Source organism: Peromyscus leucopus, chromosome X, assembly GCF_004664715.2.
Source record: "Peromyscus leucopus breed LL Stock chromosome X, UCI_PerLeu_2.1, whole genome shotgun sequence".
Taxonomy (NCBI): Eukaryota; Metazoa; Chordata; class Mammalia; order Rodentia; family Cricetidae; genus Peromyscus; species Peromyscus leucopus.
In genome coordinates this window covers 65,781,118-65,798,416 of record NC_051083.1, presented here as the reverse complement: position 1 = coordinate 65,798,416, position 17,299 = coordinate 65,781,118, and the positions used below count along the sequence as shown (strand labels likewise).

Here is a 17,299-nt window from a genome sequence, read left to right as displayed (position 1 = left end):
AACAAGAAGAGTGGATGGCATCATTAAAGGACTTCAGGAGATTGCTAGTGAGACAGTCTGGTTTAGGTAACAGGTAAGGGCCCAGACCCCTGTCTTAGAGGGAGAGAAAGAAGAAAGAGTAGGGGCAGAGTTGCGTGGTAGACTGGGGAGGGTGCATTAATCCATATTCTCTAGGATGCAGATGAGGCACATCAAGGTAGATCCTGTGCAGGTAGAAGATTATTTAGTAACTAGTATATTCAGGTCCCCAGGGTCAGAGGTGACCTTCCTTATGGAGGAAAAGTGGTGTCAATTGGAGCAACCTTGAAGTTTGGATGTGGTAGAGGTGGGCCTATGTGGACTCTCCCATGTGGGCTTTAGATGGTTCACTGAAACAAGAATCAAAGCAAGATCTCAAGGTATAAGGAGAGGAGCAAGGGTTAGTCTAGTGGGGTAGAGATAGGAGTGGGAGCATGGGAATTAGTAAAGGACTATAGAAGGGTCTTAAGAAACTAAAATAGAGAGTTACTCAGTGAAGTAGGAGAGTCTTTTGATGGGTTCAGATTAGAAGGGTGTGTGGGCAAAAGGGAGTGCCTATACATTAACTCAGAAGGACTGAGAATGAGAGGGTTATAAGGAACCTCAGAAAGTTTGAGGAATGCTAGGGGCAGGAAAGAAGTCCAGTCCTTATGTAGTTGGAGAGTGAAGCAGGCTAGATTGTTTTGAAGATGCCATTCACTCTCTCTCCTTTCCCAGAGGACTGAGTATAATAAGGAATGTAGAAACTTCTGGAAATGTTCAGAGCACAGATGGTCCATTGAGTTATTTGATAAACAAATTCAAAGCCATTGTCAAATTAAATGGAAGGCCTGTACCCTAAGTGGGAAATTATTTGGATTAGTAGCCTAGAAGCCACAATGGAGGTACATTTGTTAGAAGTGGGGAAAGCCTCTACCCAATCTGTGACCATGTCAACTACAACTACTACCAGGAAGTAATTGGTGTGTCTTATGGGAGACATGGGTTGCACCATAAGTAGATGAGTTGAGAAAGATGGGGGCCTAATAGTAGCTTATGGAGAGACCCTTTGACAGATGTTACACTGTTTACAGAGATACTGTAAGTATTCTTTCATAAGAGGGGTGAGATGAACATGTGTACTAAGGACATTTCAGAGGAGAAAGTATTTGGCCTGGAAAGTAGGAGTGACTCTTGGAGGAATGAAAGGTTTTTCAGTTGAGTAAGAGAGTACTAAATTATTATAATACCAGTAGGGTTCCCAAAGGTTGGCTTTAGTAGATCTGAGAGGAAGTGGAGGAGAGTAAAAGATGACTACTCAAGTTGCACAGTGGTGGGAAGAGAAAACCACAGTTGAAGGAAGGTAACTTTGAAGGCTCTAGGGATGAAATGGCAGTTTCTAGAACTTTGTGGCATAAGGGGCCAGCTTCGATATATAGTTCAATTTGTTTAGAGAAATAGTCAACATGTCGGAGCAAGTCTCCCACAGGTTGGGATAGAAGAACTAAGGCCTGGTTATGAGCGCTGTAGAGGTGAAGGGAGAGAAAGGTCGGGAGGGGTTGGGGAGCCCAAGGGCAGGAATTCCTGAGGGCCTGTTGCAGGATGATAAAACCTTTATGCATATCTGGAGAGGAAACCAGGTGACCATGAGATCATCTTTGGATGAAGCATAAAAAGGTTGGGAGAGACTCACAACATTGGAGGACTACAGCTGCAAGTAGCCTCTGAGACGTACGGCCGAAAGGAATTGCGTCCACAGCAGATCTACTATGTCGTTCAGTAGAATGATGAGGAAAGAGGGGGATACTTGGGAGGACAAAAGGGGAGAGCAGAAGAGAGGGAGGAGAAAGAAGAGAGAATACAGACCGAGTACCTTTGAAGAACTTTTCCAAAGTGGTAGGAGCCATCTCAGAATCCCTGAGGAGTACAGTTCAGGTAAGTCACTGGGAGAAGTTAGACTCAGAGTCAGTCCAAATGAAAGGAGAAAGTTCCAAGATTTGGCTAGAGGATAATGGTGAAGGAGGCATCTTTGAGTCCAACATTGAAAAGGGATTTGATGTCTGGGGGGTCTGAGAGAAAATAGTAGAAGATTGGGGGATACGTGAGTGGATAGGAACTAGGTCAAAAGTCTTATACAAGGTGATGGGAACAGTGGGCTTTCAAACAGTGAGGATGGGCATGTTGCTGTTGGGCGAGTTTGTGGGCATGGAAATATTCACAAAGAGGTAAGAGGTGATGGGTTTAAGTCCCTGCAGCCTGGCAGGGGGAAATGGGTACTTCAGAATTGTTACAAATCAAAAGGATGTCTGAGGGAAATGAGCACCGGGCATTGGTGTTGAGCAGTTGTCAGGTGGCTTGTGTCCTATATAACGGGTTAACTTTAGAGACAAAAACAGGATTGAGGGATGGGAGAGAGTCACCCTCGGGTGCAGTCTAGCACAAGAGGATAAATTGAGGATAATTTGATAGCCAAGAGAGACTTATAGTAAATCCAAGTTTATGAAGCAAGTCCCTTCCTAGTAAAGGAAATGGACAGTGGGATAAGATGAAAAATGAGTGCATAAGATCTATGTCCTAGAAGGAACAAATGAATTGGGGTATGAAATGTGGAATCTCGGGTTGGTCTTTCAGTAACAGGAAGTATGCTCTTGTCGATGGGAGAGCAGTGTAGAGGAGTTGAACAACAGAAGTATTCTCCACTTTGTTACCTTGTCCCAATGCTCAGTGAGCGAGGCTCTGGGCTCAAGAGCAGCAGGTTGAGGCACCAGATGGGAGATGGTTTGGGAGGGGCAATCGGCAGCAGCTCTAAAGGTAGAGTCTCCAAGGAAGAATGAAAGGAGTAGTCTCTTTCCAGAGAGAATTGGGGTAGGAGAACAGGATTGACACAGGAAAAGCCATCAAGGAGGCAGAAATCTTGTACATAGAGAGCTTCCTGACACTTTCTGGTTCTAGTCCTAAAGTGATCAAGGTCCTTGAGAATTTGCCAACTCAGATGTGCCATTCAGACCACAAAGAGACATTGTCCAATTTATATTGGTGCCAAGCCATTTACTGGGTCAGATTTCTCTCCCAAGACCCAATTTAGAGAGTTAGACAAAAAAACACTTCAAAGGGGATGTTGAAGGTATTTAGGGAAAAATTGGAAACTCATGGTGGTGAGGAGAGCCCATGATGTTCTGAAGACCCCAGACCAGCGTTCCTTTCAAGATGTCACTTACCTGTGGGACATCTCCTGGAGAAGCCAAATCTGGGCAGTACCCCCAGGTGATCTCTTAGTCACCTTGGGAGAGAAGCAAACAGAGTGGGTCACTCAACAGTACACGTACAGATTGGGACACCTCCACAGGGCCAGAGCTGCTAAAGCAGGGAATGTGAGAGGAAGTGATGGAGAGAAGGGAGGAGGAGGAAGAGGAAAGAAAAAGAGAGGGGAGAAAAGGAGAGAAGAGGGGAGAGGGAGGAGATAGAGGGAGGGAGGGAGGCAGGGAGGGAGGGAGGAGGGAGGGAGGAGGAGGGAGGGAGGGAGGGAGAGACAGAGAGAGAGAGAGATCCAGCCCAATGGGTTACCCAGTACCCAGAGGGGGTCAGAGAGGGGCTAAATCCTGCAGATGGTTTGTGGTGTCTAGCAGGGAGTAACGCCCTGACCAGGACCCCATACACCTACAAAGTTGGCAACCATCTTTGTGATCTGAGGGCAAGGCTGAAAGAAAGGAGTGAAGTAGAATGGGGTGAAAGCCAAGGAGTCCCCAGGATCAAGCCCAGGAGCAGCTACCACTGTCAACTGCTCCCTGGGATGCAAGAAGATCCTGGCTCTGAGGAGGTAGATCCACAGCTGTGTGGACAGGTTTGTTTTGAAATAAACCTAAGAAGATCTCTCATCATCTTATAGGCTACGGTTTTATCAGAGCTGGGGAAGGGGCTGAGGTCAGGTTGGGCAAGTAATAGTCATGGTTAAACTCAAATGTGCAGGAATGGGGTTAGTAGTGTGAATTTTGAGAAGCTGACTACAGGAAATTAAAACTGCTAGTCACAGGAAGAAGGGGCTATTCAAACTGGAATTTAATGACAGGAGGAGATGAGGCTGGAATGGAGGTTGGCTCTCAGTCATGCTCTTGTTCTCTCACAAAATCATGGGCAGTTGTCCTTTTTAAGCTTTGATCTGAGGATGGGTTCTTTGGGTGGAAATTGGCCTTCCCTCACAAGGAAGAGAGGGACTTTCTTGCTTCCCATTGGCCTATACTGTGTAGATTGGACATGTCCTGGGGGGAGCTTATAGCTTAGTAACTTTTAGCACTCCTGCCTTAAATGTCCTTGCTAACAACTGCAATAACAGGAAAGAATCCTGTGGCCCATAAATGAGCCATTTCCTTGTGACAGAGCAGGGTGGCTACCAAATAGAGCTCTAGGGTTTCCCGACATGAGCATGGAATAAACAATTGTGGCAGCCATGTAGCAACCTCGCTCCTTCTCTCTTTACTCTTTTAGTAGACATCCTTGGCTCTCTAGGTCCCCTTATGGCCAAGATCTTGAAGGCCATGTCTAATAAAGTGAAGCAAGAGCTTAGGATTCCGTTAAGCTTTTATCTAATACCTGGAGAGATTTGACTTATAAAGTGTATATCCAGGATAGCTTGGCTTTCTGACATGCAGCCAAATTAGTATACTTCTACATGGTTTCAACTAGCCTAGATTGAAAGCAAGAAGGGTTCTTGGGAGGATCTCTGTGTTATCTCCCACAAAGTGTTATAGTTATTAAGTTTGATAATGACCCTTTTCAAAACTCTCTCTAATAGACAGACAAGATACAGTCTTGGCAAATCCTCCCCAACCCCAGTTTCTAATTCGTGGCCTGATAGGACCAGTGGAGCTACAAATCAAGCACCACACCATAACCCTGACCTAACTAACCATAGACTGAGCAGAGTGCTCACAAATGAAGACTTAGCAAGGCTATCACCCAGGACTAAGTTTAGAGGTCATGGAATAGTGTGGGAGAATCTACTAAGGCACATAGGATATCTCTCTCACAACTGAAGATCATGTGACACAGCCATGGAGACTTGGATATAAGGGACCTCAGAGTCTTTTCATAAATTGCAACAAAATAGATCTAACTGTAGGATGTAGTTATAGCTCAATATGCCAGGAGGTGACAAGCATTCTTGATCTGGGAGTGGGTAAAAGGGCTAAATTTTGTTACAAAAGAAAATAAGAATTTTTTGTTCTTTTTTAAGAGTGGGGATCAAATCTAGGCCAGTTTTGAAAGCACATCCCAGGGCTCAGTCAGAGAAGATACAGGCGGTGAGTCTGACGAGAGTTGTGGTGTTCATCTGGAAGGTATTTCTTGAGGGCAGTGGACTTCCCCTGTAGTCCGAGATGAGATCCAGTTTCACTCTACTGTCCTGTCTGAGGCATGTTCTAAGCTGGGGCATTCTCTGAGAATAGCCGTCTGACTTGTAGAAGGAGTCCAGAACCAAACCCATTCAGTTAGTCAGGCTAGATTAGCCTTGAAAGGAAATCTTCACAGACCAAGATTGACCATAAAACGGTTGTGAGGGAAAGGAGAGGACTCATAGTCCTGGAGAAGATAACAACCAGCTTACTGCCTCCCCTTTTGCAAAGCAGCAGCAAACACTGGGACAGAGAAAATGAGAGGGGCAAAGGAAGGAGGAGTCCTCACCGTACATGTGGGTTCATTCTGGACAAGCTGCCAGCAGCACCCCAGGCTGAGTGAGCATGGCTCCTTAGCCTTGTAGACTTATAGTGGACTTTCCTCCTTTCCACTGCCTTCAGTTCCCACCAAAGAATAGCTTTGGCCAGAGTCTTCCAGTCGCAAACAAGAAGTAAGCCTTTCCACAAGGGACCCAACTGAACTCCTTGATAAGTAATACTAATTCAGAGTCATAGCTCAGAAGCCATTGGATCTCACCAAAAACAGCCCAAGCCTATTTTGCTGACTACTATAATCACCAGACTGAAAAAAGACCAAAAGAGGCAAGAAAACAGTACTCTTCTAGCCACCAAAGTTTATCAGAAACAACAGTGGTGAGCCAAAGGCACCAGGGTAAAAGTATTTACCAGACCAGAACAGACAAGGAAATAGTAAAATAAATACACTAAACTCTCTAGCTCCAAGGAGTGACAGACTTGTGCTGCTATCAACCCTAGCCACAGAAGCTTCTTACTGCAGAGGGTAATGGTTAATCAGAGACTCATAACTCTTCAAAATGCTGAGTTAGCAATTGTGAATGTTCCACAGTAGATAGAGCATCTATATCAACATGCACATGCAAATGACACACACACACACACACACACACACACACACACACACACACACGTGCAAAAAAAAAGGCTGAGGGAGTATCTTGGAAGTGGGATCAGAAAGAACACAAGAGCCAGAGGATGGAGAGGACTGCTGTGAAAGGCTGGCCTCTGGACGTGACATGGCTGTTGCACATGAACTCAGCAGCTGTGGTTATTGCATAAGATCACCACAAGATGAGGAGAGTTAAATTCCAACTTCCACGCTTCACCCCTAGCTGAGGAGCTAATGGTAGTTGACGGCTGTTGAGTGAGGGTCACTTCTCTTTGTGGGAGGGCCTTCATTGGTAGATTGCCTACGCTTCGGTGGCTGAACTCACACACACACACACACACACACACACACACACACACACACACACACACTAGCAGCACTAACTGGACTTAGTGGGTTATATGTTTTAAAAATAAGAGGATGTGGCCGGGCGGTGGTGGCGCACGCCTTTAATCCCAGCACTCGGGAGGCAGAGCCAGGCGGATCTCTGTGAGTTCAAGGCCAGCCTGGGCTACCAAGTGAGTTCCAGGAAAGGCGCAAAGCTACACAGAGAAACCCTGTCTCGAAAAACCAAAAAAAAAAAAAAAAAAAGAGGATGTAAAAGGAAATGGGGGATATGTTGGAAAGGTGAGGAGAGCTGGAGGGAAGGAGTACGGGGGATATGTATGACCAAGATATAGTGTATACATATGTGAAATTACCAGAAAATATGCTGCAAAGACAGAAACACAGCAAGAAAATTCTCAGAGAAAGAATCACCCTTGAAGGAGAATGAGAATTCTTTTAAAGGAAAGTTATCTAGTCTTATTTCATGCCATTTGTGTGGGTTCACATCTGGATAGTAGCATCTGACTATTTTGTTAAGCAGTAAATTTCATAGCACCCATTTTCTTTCTTGAGATTGACCATTTGGAGTAAGGTTCATAGGAAGTTATACTCTTGCTAAGGACTTAAAGAAGTCTGTTTGCTCTTGCAGAGGACCCAGGTTTATTTCCTAGCAGCCCACAAGGCAGCCCACAACCATTTGTAACTCCAGTTCCAGTAGATCCAACAACTTTTTCTGGACTCTGCAGGCACCAGGCAAACACATGGTCCACATACATACATGCAGAAAAACACTCATATACATCAAATAAAACTAAATCATTTTTAAAAGAAGAGTCTAAATGTTTATCTAAGCAATCTCAAGTGACTGCGGTGAAGTTCTGATTGGTCAGTCTGATTTTGAAAGTGTGAGAATTTCTGTGTTTATCTTGTTGGGCTTTTTGTCTCTGCACCTGTATCTCCAGAACTTCTGAAAATATCATCTAACAATAGATTTTAAATGATTGGTATGTGATATTCATCATGAACTCACAAATTACCATTCTAGGACCTTAAAAACCCATATATTCTTATAACTTAATACTAATTATAATAATTAGAAATAACCCAAAGAATGATGACATCTAAGTATCTGTACTGTAACTTATAGTTGATATGTACATTTGCATATCATATAATATGTGGTATAAAAGTGCAGCATTGCAGGAATAATTCTAAGCCCTTCTTTATGGTAGGTCATTTCCTAAAAACTGTTCACCTTTTTATTTTTTGAAGATATATTTATTTTTATTTTACATGTATGAGTGTTTTAACTGCATGTGCATCCGTGCTCATGGAGGCCAGAAGAGGGCATCAGATACCCTGGAACTGGAGTTAACAAATGGTTGTGAGCCACCATGTGGGAGCTGGGAATCAAACCCAGGTCCTCTGGAAGATCAGGCAGTGTTCTTAACCACTGAACCATCTCCCCAGACCCCTGTTTCACTTTTTAAATTATTTCATTTTATTTTGAGATTATAATATAATTACATCATTCCCCCTACCCTTTTCTCCCTCCAAACTATTCCATATAGCCCTCCTTGCTCTCCTACAGGCCTCTTTTTTCATTAATTGTTGTCACATACATATATGTGTATATATTACTTTAATATTATTGGAAGGACATCCTGAAATAAAATTTCCTTTCATTTGTATTAGGTCATATCACTGCAAGAAATTATTTTATGACACAGAGTAAAACTTTAGGCAGTATAGTCATGGTAAGTGAAAGAACCACTAGCAGAAAGATGATAGTTCATTTTCATTCACAGTGAACTGGCCAATATTTTTATAATATATGTTTTACCCAGTACTCATTATATATCCCCTAATTATATTCCATTGGTTGAAATGAATTTCCAGTGATTCATCTATACTTTGGCAATGGGCTTTGTGAATATACAACAATACCCTTTCAAAATGGCTATTGTTGAAGCTCAGTGCTGATTTTCACTCTGCAAAGTTAACTGGATTCTGTAATGGACTTCGTTTAAAATTCATTAATAATTCTCTTAGGACCTGCAGATGTACCTCTGATAGCACCAACCGGAAGTTTTCCACCAATATACCTTCCTCCTGGTTATGGATCTCAGGTATGCTAATGTGGTTTTGGTTTGGTATCTAGCTCTATATTATCATTTAATATTTTTACTATGTCACTGTATGATAATAGATTTTCAGAAATATGGATTTACTTAGCTTACTGTTGTCATTTCTTTAAATTTTGCTTTTAACTAAACTTTTAACTGTATAATTATTTCAAGTGATTGACTTTAACCAAACCTCCCTTAGATCGCCTCATAAATGATACCTAATTGTTTACTGAATTTATATCGTGTAATATTTAATAAACTTCCAGTGCTTTGTAAAGTTTGTTAATCCACCTTAAGTACCATTACAATTTTTACAGTAATGGCTTCCGATAATGTAAAATCTTTAGTCCTTAAAATCACATAGTATTTTCAACTCAGTAGTGTTTCATTCTTAAAGACCTAAGAATTTCCTCAAATATTTATTTTGTACCTAAAATGAGCAGGCAGATAACACTACTACTGACATTAGGAAAATATTCAATGGCTTTGCAAATATAGAGTTGAGAAGATGTGTTGTTATCCTTCTTCCTAGCCTTGGTCTTCATAGCTTATTTGGTTGTGTAGATGGCATAGCGGTGTAGATGCAGAACATGCCAAACAAGTCAGTATAATGCACACTAATTCTAAACAAAATTAGTAATAAGAAAATACCTAATGAAAAGATGCATGCACTTGTGCCTGCACTCAGCAATTTCACTTTAAATTCTTTAGTAATTAAATTCTTTAATTTATCAGATAGACACATTTTTACAACTTTGGAATGATATATTAATCATATGTATATATAAAATATTCCTTACAGTGCTGTTTACAATCACAAAGAGGTTTGAAAGCAGACCAGCGCCTATTAGTGAATTTGTGTAGTATATCTGCAGATAATGGAGCAGAATAAAAATAAGCAAAAAAATTGGGAAAATAGAGCTGGGTGTGGTGGCACACACCTTTAATCCCAGCACTCAGGAGGCAGAGGCAGGTGGATCTCTGTGAGTTTAAGGCTAGCCTGGTTTACAGAATGAGTTCCAGGACAACCAGAGCTACATGGTTAGACTCTGTCTCAAAAGGGGGAGGGGTGATTTATAAACCTATGCAGAAAAGTCTTCAAAGATATATTACTAAATAAAAAGAAAAGTAAAATACAGAATAACAATGCTGCTGTGGTATAATAAGAAGAAGGAAAACAAGAAGTTTTCGAAGTGTTCTTAAGAAATTCACAGTAGTCTCCAGTTGTGAAGCATTGAGGAAGTAAGGATTAGGAAGGGTAGTTTTAAATTATATGGTTCACTTTAAGGTTTGGAAATGTGTCAGAAATTACCTCTTTTCAAAAAAAAAAAAAGCCAACCATGGTGACACGCTTTTAATCCCAGTACTCAGGAGGCAGAGGCAGGTGGATCTCTGTGAGTTTGAGGCCAGCCTGGTCTACAGAGTGAGTTCCAAAGACTCCATAGTGAGACCCTGTCTCAAAAGAAATCAAGATACATGGGGAAAAAGAAGAATGATCTTGATTATTGGTCCTTGATGTTTTAGATTTCCAGATTAACAGGATATGATATAAATCTAAAGCATAATGTTTTCTATGAATTTTAATATGTATGAATGATTCTGTCTTCTGTTTTAGGTGGTGGAAGAAAATGGAATTCAAAAAATGATCATTGTGCCTCCGACACCAGACTATCCCATGCCCCTGCCTGCTCCTGTGCAACCACTGCCACCCTTCATAGCACCAGCACAGTTCACATACCCACAGGCCTCTCAACTGGTGTATCCCCCAGTTCAAGGGGAATTTCCAGTCACTTACATCCAAGACCCTGTTCCACAGCAGATGCCACCATCCGCACCACTACCTCCACCACCACTACTACCAGCACCAGCAACATTTATATACCAGGAGCACCATGGTAGTATACGCTTTTCTTCTTTTGAGATTTTTGTTTTTATTTGTACGGAGCGTTTGCTTGAATGATGCCTGTGCACCATTTGTGTGCAGTGCCTATGGAAACCCGTAGAGGGCATCAGATCCCCTGGGACTGGAATTAACAGACAGTAGTTAGCTGCTGTGTTGCAGCTGGGAATTGAATCCAAATCCTCTGGAAGAGCACCCAGTGCTCTTAACCATTGTGCCATCTCCCCAGGCCCAGTATACACTTTTCTTAAATGCAAACCATTGTCATTGAGACACAAATATAGATGTGACATGGAAGTGGAAGTGATACTGGCTGGGAATTGAGAATATTGTTCAGTTAGTAGAGTACGTGCCTAGCATGCACGAAGCCCTGGGTTTCATCTCCAGTACCACATAAAATTAGACATGGTGGTACATACCTAGAATGTCAGCATTCTGGAGGTGGAAGCAGGAGGATCATAAGTTCAAGGTCATCCTCTCCTGGAGTTTGAAGCCTGCCTAGGATACATGCGGTTTTTGTCTCAAGAAGAGGAGGAGGCAGAGGTAGAGAAGGAAGAGGAGGAGGATAAAAAGAAGGACTTCTCAAAAACTAGGGAAGAGCAGGAGTGGGAAGGGAAAGAAATGGGAAGGTAAGGGGATAAATATGGGCAAAGTACATGATATAGTTTCATTAAAATGTTTTTATGAAACCCATCAACACAACACAATGAATATGTGCCATTTGAAACAAAGTTTTATAAAAGTGGAAAAAATATGAAACATTTTCAGTTTGTTATAAGCAAACAGATTTAGACAGTTATTAAAGTTGATTAAAGTAGAGGATAATAACATTTCATGAATGACTATATATCATGCATATATCTTAGGGCTGATGATAGTCCACAGGCAAAATGCTTATAATGCCTAAAGTTTATTTCTCAGGTAAACTACTCATTAAACAGTATTTTTATAAATATTTCTTTTGCTTCTATATAGAATGTAATTTGTGGTACATATTTTTCCTGACTGATCTATAAAATCATATTAGAAAATCATAAAAATCTTGACTATTAATGCTAACTATTGGGAATATAAAAGTCACTGGAGGGGCTGGAGAGATGGCTCAGTGGTTAAGAGCACCTACTGCTCTTCCAGAGGTCCTGAGTTCAATTCCCAGCAACCACATGGTGGCTCACAACCACTTGTAATGAGGTCTGGTGCCCTCTTCTGGCCTGCAGGGACACATGCAGGCAGAATACTGTATACATAATAAATAAATCTTAAAAGAAAAGTCACTGGAGGATTGTCATCACAATCATAAGACCTTAGGATTTAAAGTGAAGTTACTATCTAGGAAAATACTTATTTGCTCATATTTTCCATACCTATCAGTATATCATAAATATATATATATAGAACATATACATAAATATCAAATATTTGGATTGAAGCAAAGTAAAAAATATTTTTAAGTAAAGCATGATTTACCAGTGTTCTTTTGATGGTCAAGTAGAAGAAAGAACTTGAGAGAATATGGTTATTATAATTACTGAACATTGTCACATTATCTTTTTTAGAAACCTATCCTCATGGAAGAGTAAATCATAACCAATTTGATGAAAGGAATGTTAAAATGGGAGACTATTCAAAGAAGAAACTGAGAGATCGCCAATTTGGTGAACATAAGACTAGCTCCATGTTCAGTGACACTCCTTTGCTTCCGAACAAAGCCATTGACATGTCCAGTACTTCTAGTACTCTTTGTGCTTACACTGTGGATACTGCTCCAGGCACTCACACTGACACTAACAACAACACTTCAAACACTTGCTCTCTGAATACTTACACTGTTGACGATACTCCAAAAACCATTGCTGACAGTCTTCCAGACAGTAACACTACTGACAAAATCACTAGTTCCTCTGATCATGCCCCTAGCACGTCTACCTCAAACACTACTTTTTGCGCTGACATCATTACTAGTGCTCCAGACCCTTCCAGAATTAGTCATGATTCAGTCACCTCTGAAGGAACTCAAAAATCATCAACTCCTGATAGTACTCCAAGCTGTAGTTCCGAGAGTGCTCCCATCTCTGAAAATGCTCATATCCCCTCTTCAGTTAATAATGCTCTCAGACCTTCTGGTGCTGACAGCATTTCCAACAACACCGGAGCTTATACTGAAAATGATCATGGAAAGAGAGAGAATAATATGAGAGGTGGAGATGATAAGCAGATATCAGGTGGAAAACAAAAGAAGGCTCTGTCGTCAAACGCAGCACTAAAAGGTAAACCCAGAAATCCAGTTTTGTTGCCAATGAGTACTCAAGCCCAATATTTTGGATTCTCAATGCATTTTTAAGTAAATTTCTACTAAGCATAATTATTTAGTTAGTCTGTGCTTATCTGTGAATGAGGGAGATCAGAGGCCAACATGTGGGAATTTGTTTTCTCGTTCTAAGCATGCAGGTCCCCGGCTCAAACTTAGGTCATAGTGCTTGGTGGAAAGCATCATTGTTCTCCAATGTCACCTCGTCACCACTTTAAATATTAGCATGCCATTCTCTGCTTTTGCTTCCTCTTAACCTCATTATACTTGTACCTCCACGTTTTTCTAATTTCTTTCTAATTTATTAGTTGACAAATAATAAACATATATATAAAGTACAGTGTGACATTTTGACACACACATATATGTAATATATAAATATAATGTGGTATTACTAAGTGAAGCTAACTAACACCTGTCATCTCACTTGCCAGTCGGGTTTTTTATGTTGAAATATTTGAAATGCATGTATGTTATATTGAAATATACCTTATATTAACCAGAGTCACCCTGCGATACAATAGCTCTCAAAACCTGTTTCTCCCATATGAAATTTTATTCCCTTTGTTCAGCAGCTGCCCATTCTCTAACTTACACCCCACTCGTGGTAATGTTCCTTTCAACTTTACTAAATTCTACATGTAAGTGAGGTCATTATGTATTTGTTTTTCTGTGCTTGGCTTATTTCATTTGGTATAATGTCCTTTGGGTTTATGTATGTTGTATCAAATGAGAGAACTCTAATTCTACTTTTGAAGGCCAAATAGTGTATGCAAAATCATAATTAGGCTGCCTTTTAAAATCATGAAAAGTTTTAGAATGCATCTCAGTGGTAGAGTGCTTATGTAGTATGCCAAAGGTCCTGGATTAAATTCCTAGCAACACACACACACACACACACACACACACACACACACATTAAAAAAAATATATATCTTCTTGTAAAATTTGCATGTCCTTGAATTTTTTTAGTTGTCTTCTAATGAAACATTGCAAATTTCAATCCTACTTAGTTTGTCTGATTTTATTTAAATTAAGGAATCTTGTACATATCCTGCTAGAGTTTAATACATATTTTGACCAGGTTCTGTTTTAAGTGTTTAATGTAAGTTGTCATTAGGTCTTAGTATCTTTTGTTGTGCAGATATATTTGTAGAGTGATAACAGGTCTAACTTTTTTCTCTTGTTTTTGCCAATACATTGTTTTGTTTGAGATGGGTTTTTTTTCCTTACTTTTAGAAAACAGTACAGAACACAGAACACAGTCATGCTGTTTCAATATTGAAAAACCTGTGGTAAGTAACAGAGGTGATGATTTCATGCTCTTTTACCTTTACAGTCTAAACCCTGCAAACTCACAGCACTTTTTCTTTGGTAGAGGATTCATTTAAGCATTTACTGTGTTAAAATTTTCATAATCTCCTTCAGCAATGAAATAATATCAAATGCAGTATCATTAAAGATAAAATTAATGGCTAATTTAATCACAGTATTTCAGTACCTAATATGGGAATTACACCTAATATCAAATAAGACTTAAGAAAGACTGGATTCAAAATTACAGATTATGATTTTTAAGTATACTCCTTGCGTTTTCATCGTTTTAGGTTTCTAATATCCAAACACGATCTGCTACTATTTCATGGACTCTGAACAGTACCGAAAAATGTGATCATATTAATTCTCCTGTGACATTTGAATTGGCGATGTCTAGCAATGGTAAAAATGGAATCTATAAAAACATTTATAAGTAAGTTTTTTAAATTATTTCTCATTATTCAGTTCAAACATACCATATAACCACATAGCCATTATGCCCCAACTTATACCTAGGCTAAATTCTTCATTTTTCCCTAAACTTTTCTTTTTAACAGTAGTAGTAGGTTTCCAAATCAATCCAAAAAGCTCACTAGGTCACAGTATGTTATTTAAATATCAGCTCATCCATTTTCAGCTACAGGCTTCCTATTAGACAAATTTGAACTTAAGGAGAATAAAAAACAAACCTCTAATTCCTCCTCAGTTTTCACTTGGTCCATTTTAGGAAGAATTAGCTCCACATGATGGTGTCATTAAGTAAACAAGTGAGATAATTTACATTGCAGTGAGAATTCAGTATTTAGACTCTGCTAAGAATTAAATTCTGGGAGCTGGTTAGAAATAAGAAGTTGTGACAATAGCAAGGTAAGTTCAGGGATGTGAATCAAAAGATAGATCCAGGACTAGGGAGGATACAGCAGAAGATAGCATGCGCACACCCAGATGTTCTGAACAGCAATCAGCCTGGGTGAAGATGCAGAGAAAGAGGAAGGAAAGGCATGCAGATGAGGGAAAGGGAGGGCCACTCTTCCACCCACTGCGAAGCTTAGGCAATAAAGAAGCCACAGATGCTGTACAACACTTTGAAAATCATCCCTGACAGTTTTATTTTCTAGAATTTTTTCACTTTCTTCGGCCAGAGACTTGAAGTTAAAAAAAAAAAAATGAGAATTTATGTAAAGTTTCATTTATTTGATAGCGTGTAAAATTATGAAATTTAAGAATCAATAACCCACAATCCTCTATGCTGGGTAGGAGACAGGGATATGCAAAATTAACCTGCATGGAAATCCTTTTCTAGTAGGTCACGCATCTTACACACATCAATAGTTTAAAAAGAAATAGAACTTAGCTTTCAACATTAGGAAGAAAAGGAAGGGAAAGAGGAGGAGCCTCAGCAAGAGGAGAAGGTTGCCTGTTTGCTTACATCTCTGATTAGCCCTAAAGGCTTTTAAGTAGGCTTTGTTTAAAAGTATCAATCCCTTCAATTTTTAGAAGGGTCTTTTTAGGAGTTCCTTGGTGTGGTGAAATACACTTAGGTGTTTTTATTTGCTCAAGAAGACATAGTTTCGGGAACATAATCCCTCTATTCGTGTGGCCAGATAGGGTCCCACCCCAGAAACATCCCTGTGAAACTGAATGAATGAATTGCTTGAGACATGGTGTCCTTTGAAGCTTTTGGTATCTACGCTCTTTTAAATGAGCTACTTAAAAGTAACTGTAGTACTTTGGTTAAATGTTTGCAGTAGTAAAATGCAAATTGACTGCTTTGAATTAGTATTATCATTTTTGACGTGTGGTATAGATTTATTGATGCAAGGGGACAGGCCAAACTCAGTACTTCTTAGTGGCCGCTTTTCTGATAACTAGCAGCACCTTGCTCAGCTCCTCCAGCTTCCTCTTGGTGCAGATGTGCGGATGGGCATCCCACTCTCTGAACTTGAGCGCCTGCAGTAGAAACTTAGAGCAGCTCTGTGGTGTGTCCACTAGCTAGTGAAAACCACATATCTCCCGGTTATAGCCCTCAGAAACTTGGTATGGGTGGTGAGGCTGCTGCTCCTCAAGGGTAGCTGTAGCCTACTAATAACATTATTTTGCACACATAAAAAGTGGTTTAAAGTTATCCAGACTTCAAGGAAAATTGTGGTTCTTAGTTATTCAGTTATAAGACTAGGACTGCTTACTTAGCTGTTAAGTATATGTGAGATTCCATATAAACAAAGATTATCTTCACAGTGGTGGCGAGGTTACTGTGACCCTACAAGATCTGCAGCCCTGCACAGTCTACTTTGTAAGGTAAGAACTCTGTCCTACACGACCTACCACCAGCCTGTAAGCCAGCCAAGACTCCTTAAGCTATATGAGTTTAGTAATTAGAATTCCTGAAGTCAGCCTAGCTATTGACCAGCAAAGAACCTCACCTCCATAGTTCTGTAAGCAACCCTAGTTAAACTCTTTAGGTTATCCCCCCTCCAAAAAAAGCCATGAAAATAGAAAGTGAGGGACTTAGGAAGGAAAAAGGAGGTCAGTGGGAGTGGGAAAGGAGCAAAAGATCATAAATGGGGAAGGAGAGAGTCTGATCATATATGAAAATGTCATAAAGCCATTACTATGTATCATCAGTATATGCTAACAAAAGAACAACAAAGAAGTGTGTCTAGAAACACAATCTTGCAACTCACTACTTGAAAGCTTACAACAATTTCTGTTACCCTTTCAGAGTTACAACCATAAGAGATGCACAGCACAGAAGCGTGTCTGAAGTGGTTAGCTTCACAACACCTGGCTGTGAACCAGACCCTCCACTTGCACCCAAACTAATCAGCAGAAGCAAGAACAGCCTGAATCTACAGTGGAAAGTAAGGATTTTCCTGGCAAGAGCATCTCAGTGTGACTTTGAAACACTCTCCTGTATCCTGATTTTTAAAGACAGATTATGTATGCTTCATCTAACTTCCTCCTCTCACACTCCTCTTCACAATGATCTTTCTCTTCTTTCTGAGA

General features: G+C 40.3%; 1 protein-coding gene across 10 annotated transcripts in view; it reads left to right on the top strand.

Moving 5' to 3' along the window:
• LOC114704902 (fibronectin type III domain containing protein 3C1-like) overlaps positions 1-17,299 on the top strand; it is a 65,516-nt gene that overhangs the window by 28,502 nt on the left and 19,715 nt on the right. For 9 of the 10 annotated variants that reach the window (XM_037199108.1, XM_028886410.2, XM_037199110.1 and 6 more), the window contains 7 exons: positions 8,692-8,768; positions 10,384-10,663; positions 12,225-12,935; positions 14,216-14,271; positions 14,584-14,726; positions 16,532-16,591; positions 17,016-17,154. In XM_037199108.1, the coding sequence (XP_037055003.1) occupies positions 8,692-8,768; positions 10,384-10,663; positions 12,225-12,935; positions 14,216-14,271; positions 14,584-14,726; positions 16,532-16,591; positions 17,016-17,154 (1,466 nt within the window). Of the gene's footprint in view, positions 1-1,711; positions 1,933-8,691; positions 8,769-10,383; positions 10,664-12,224; positions 12,936-14,215; positions 14,272-14,583; positions 14,727-16,531; positions 16,592-17,015; positions 17,155-17,299 lie in introns of those variants that run through there. The other variant, XM_037199114.1, reaches the window with a different exon arrangement.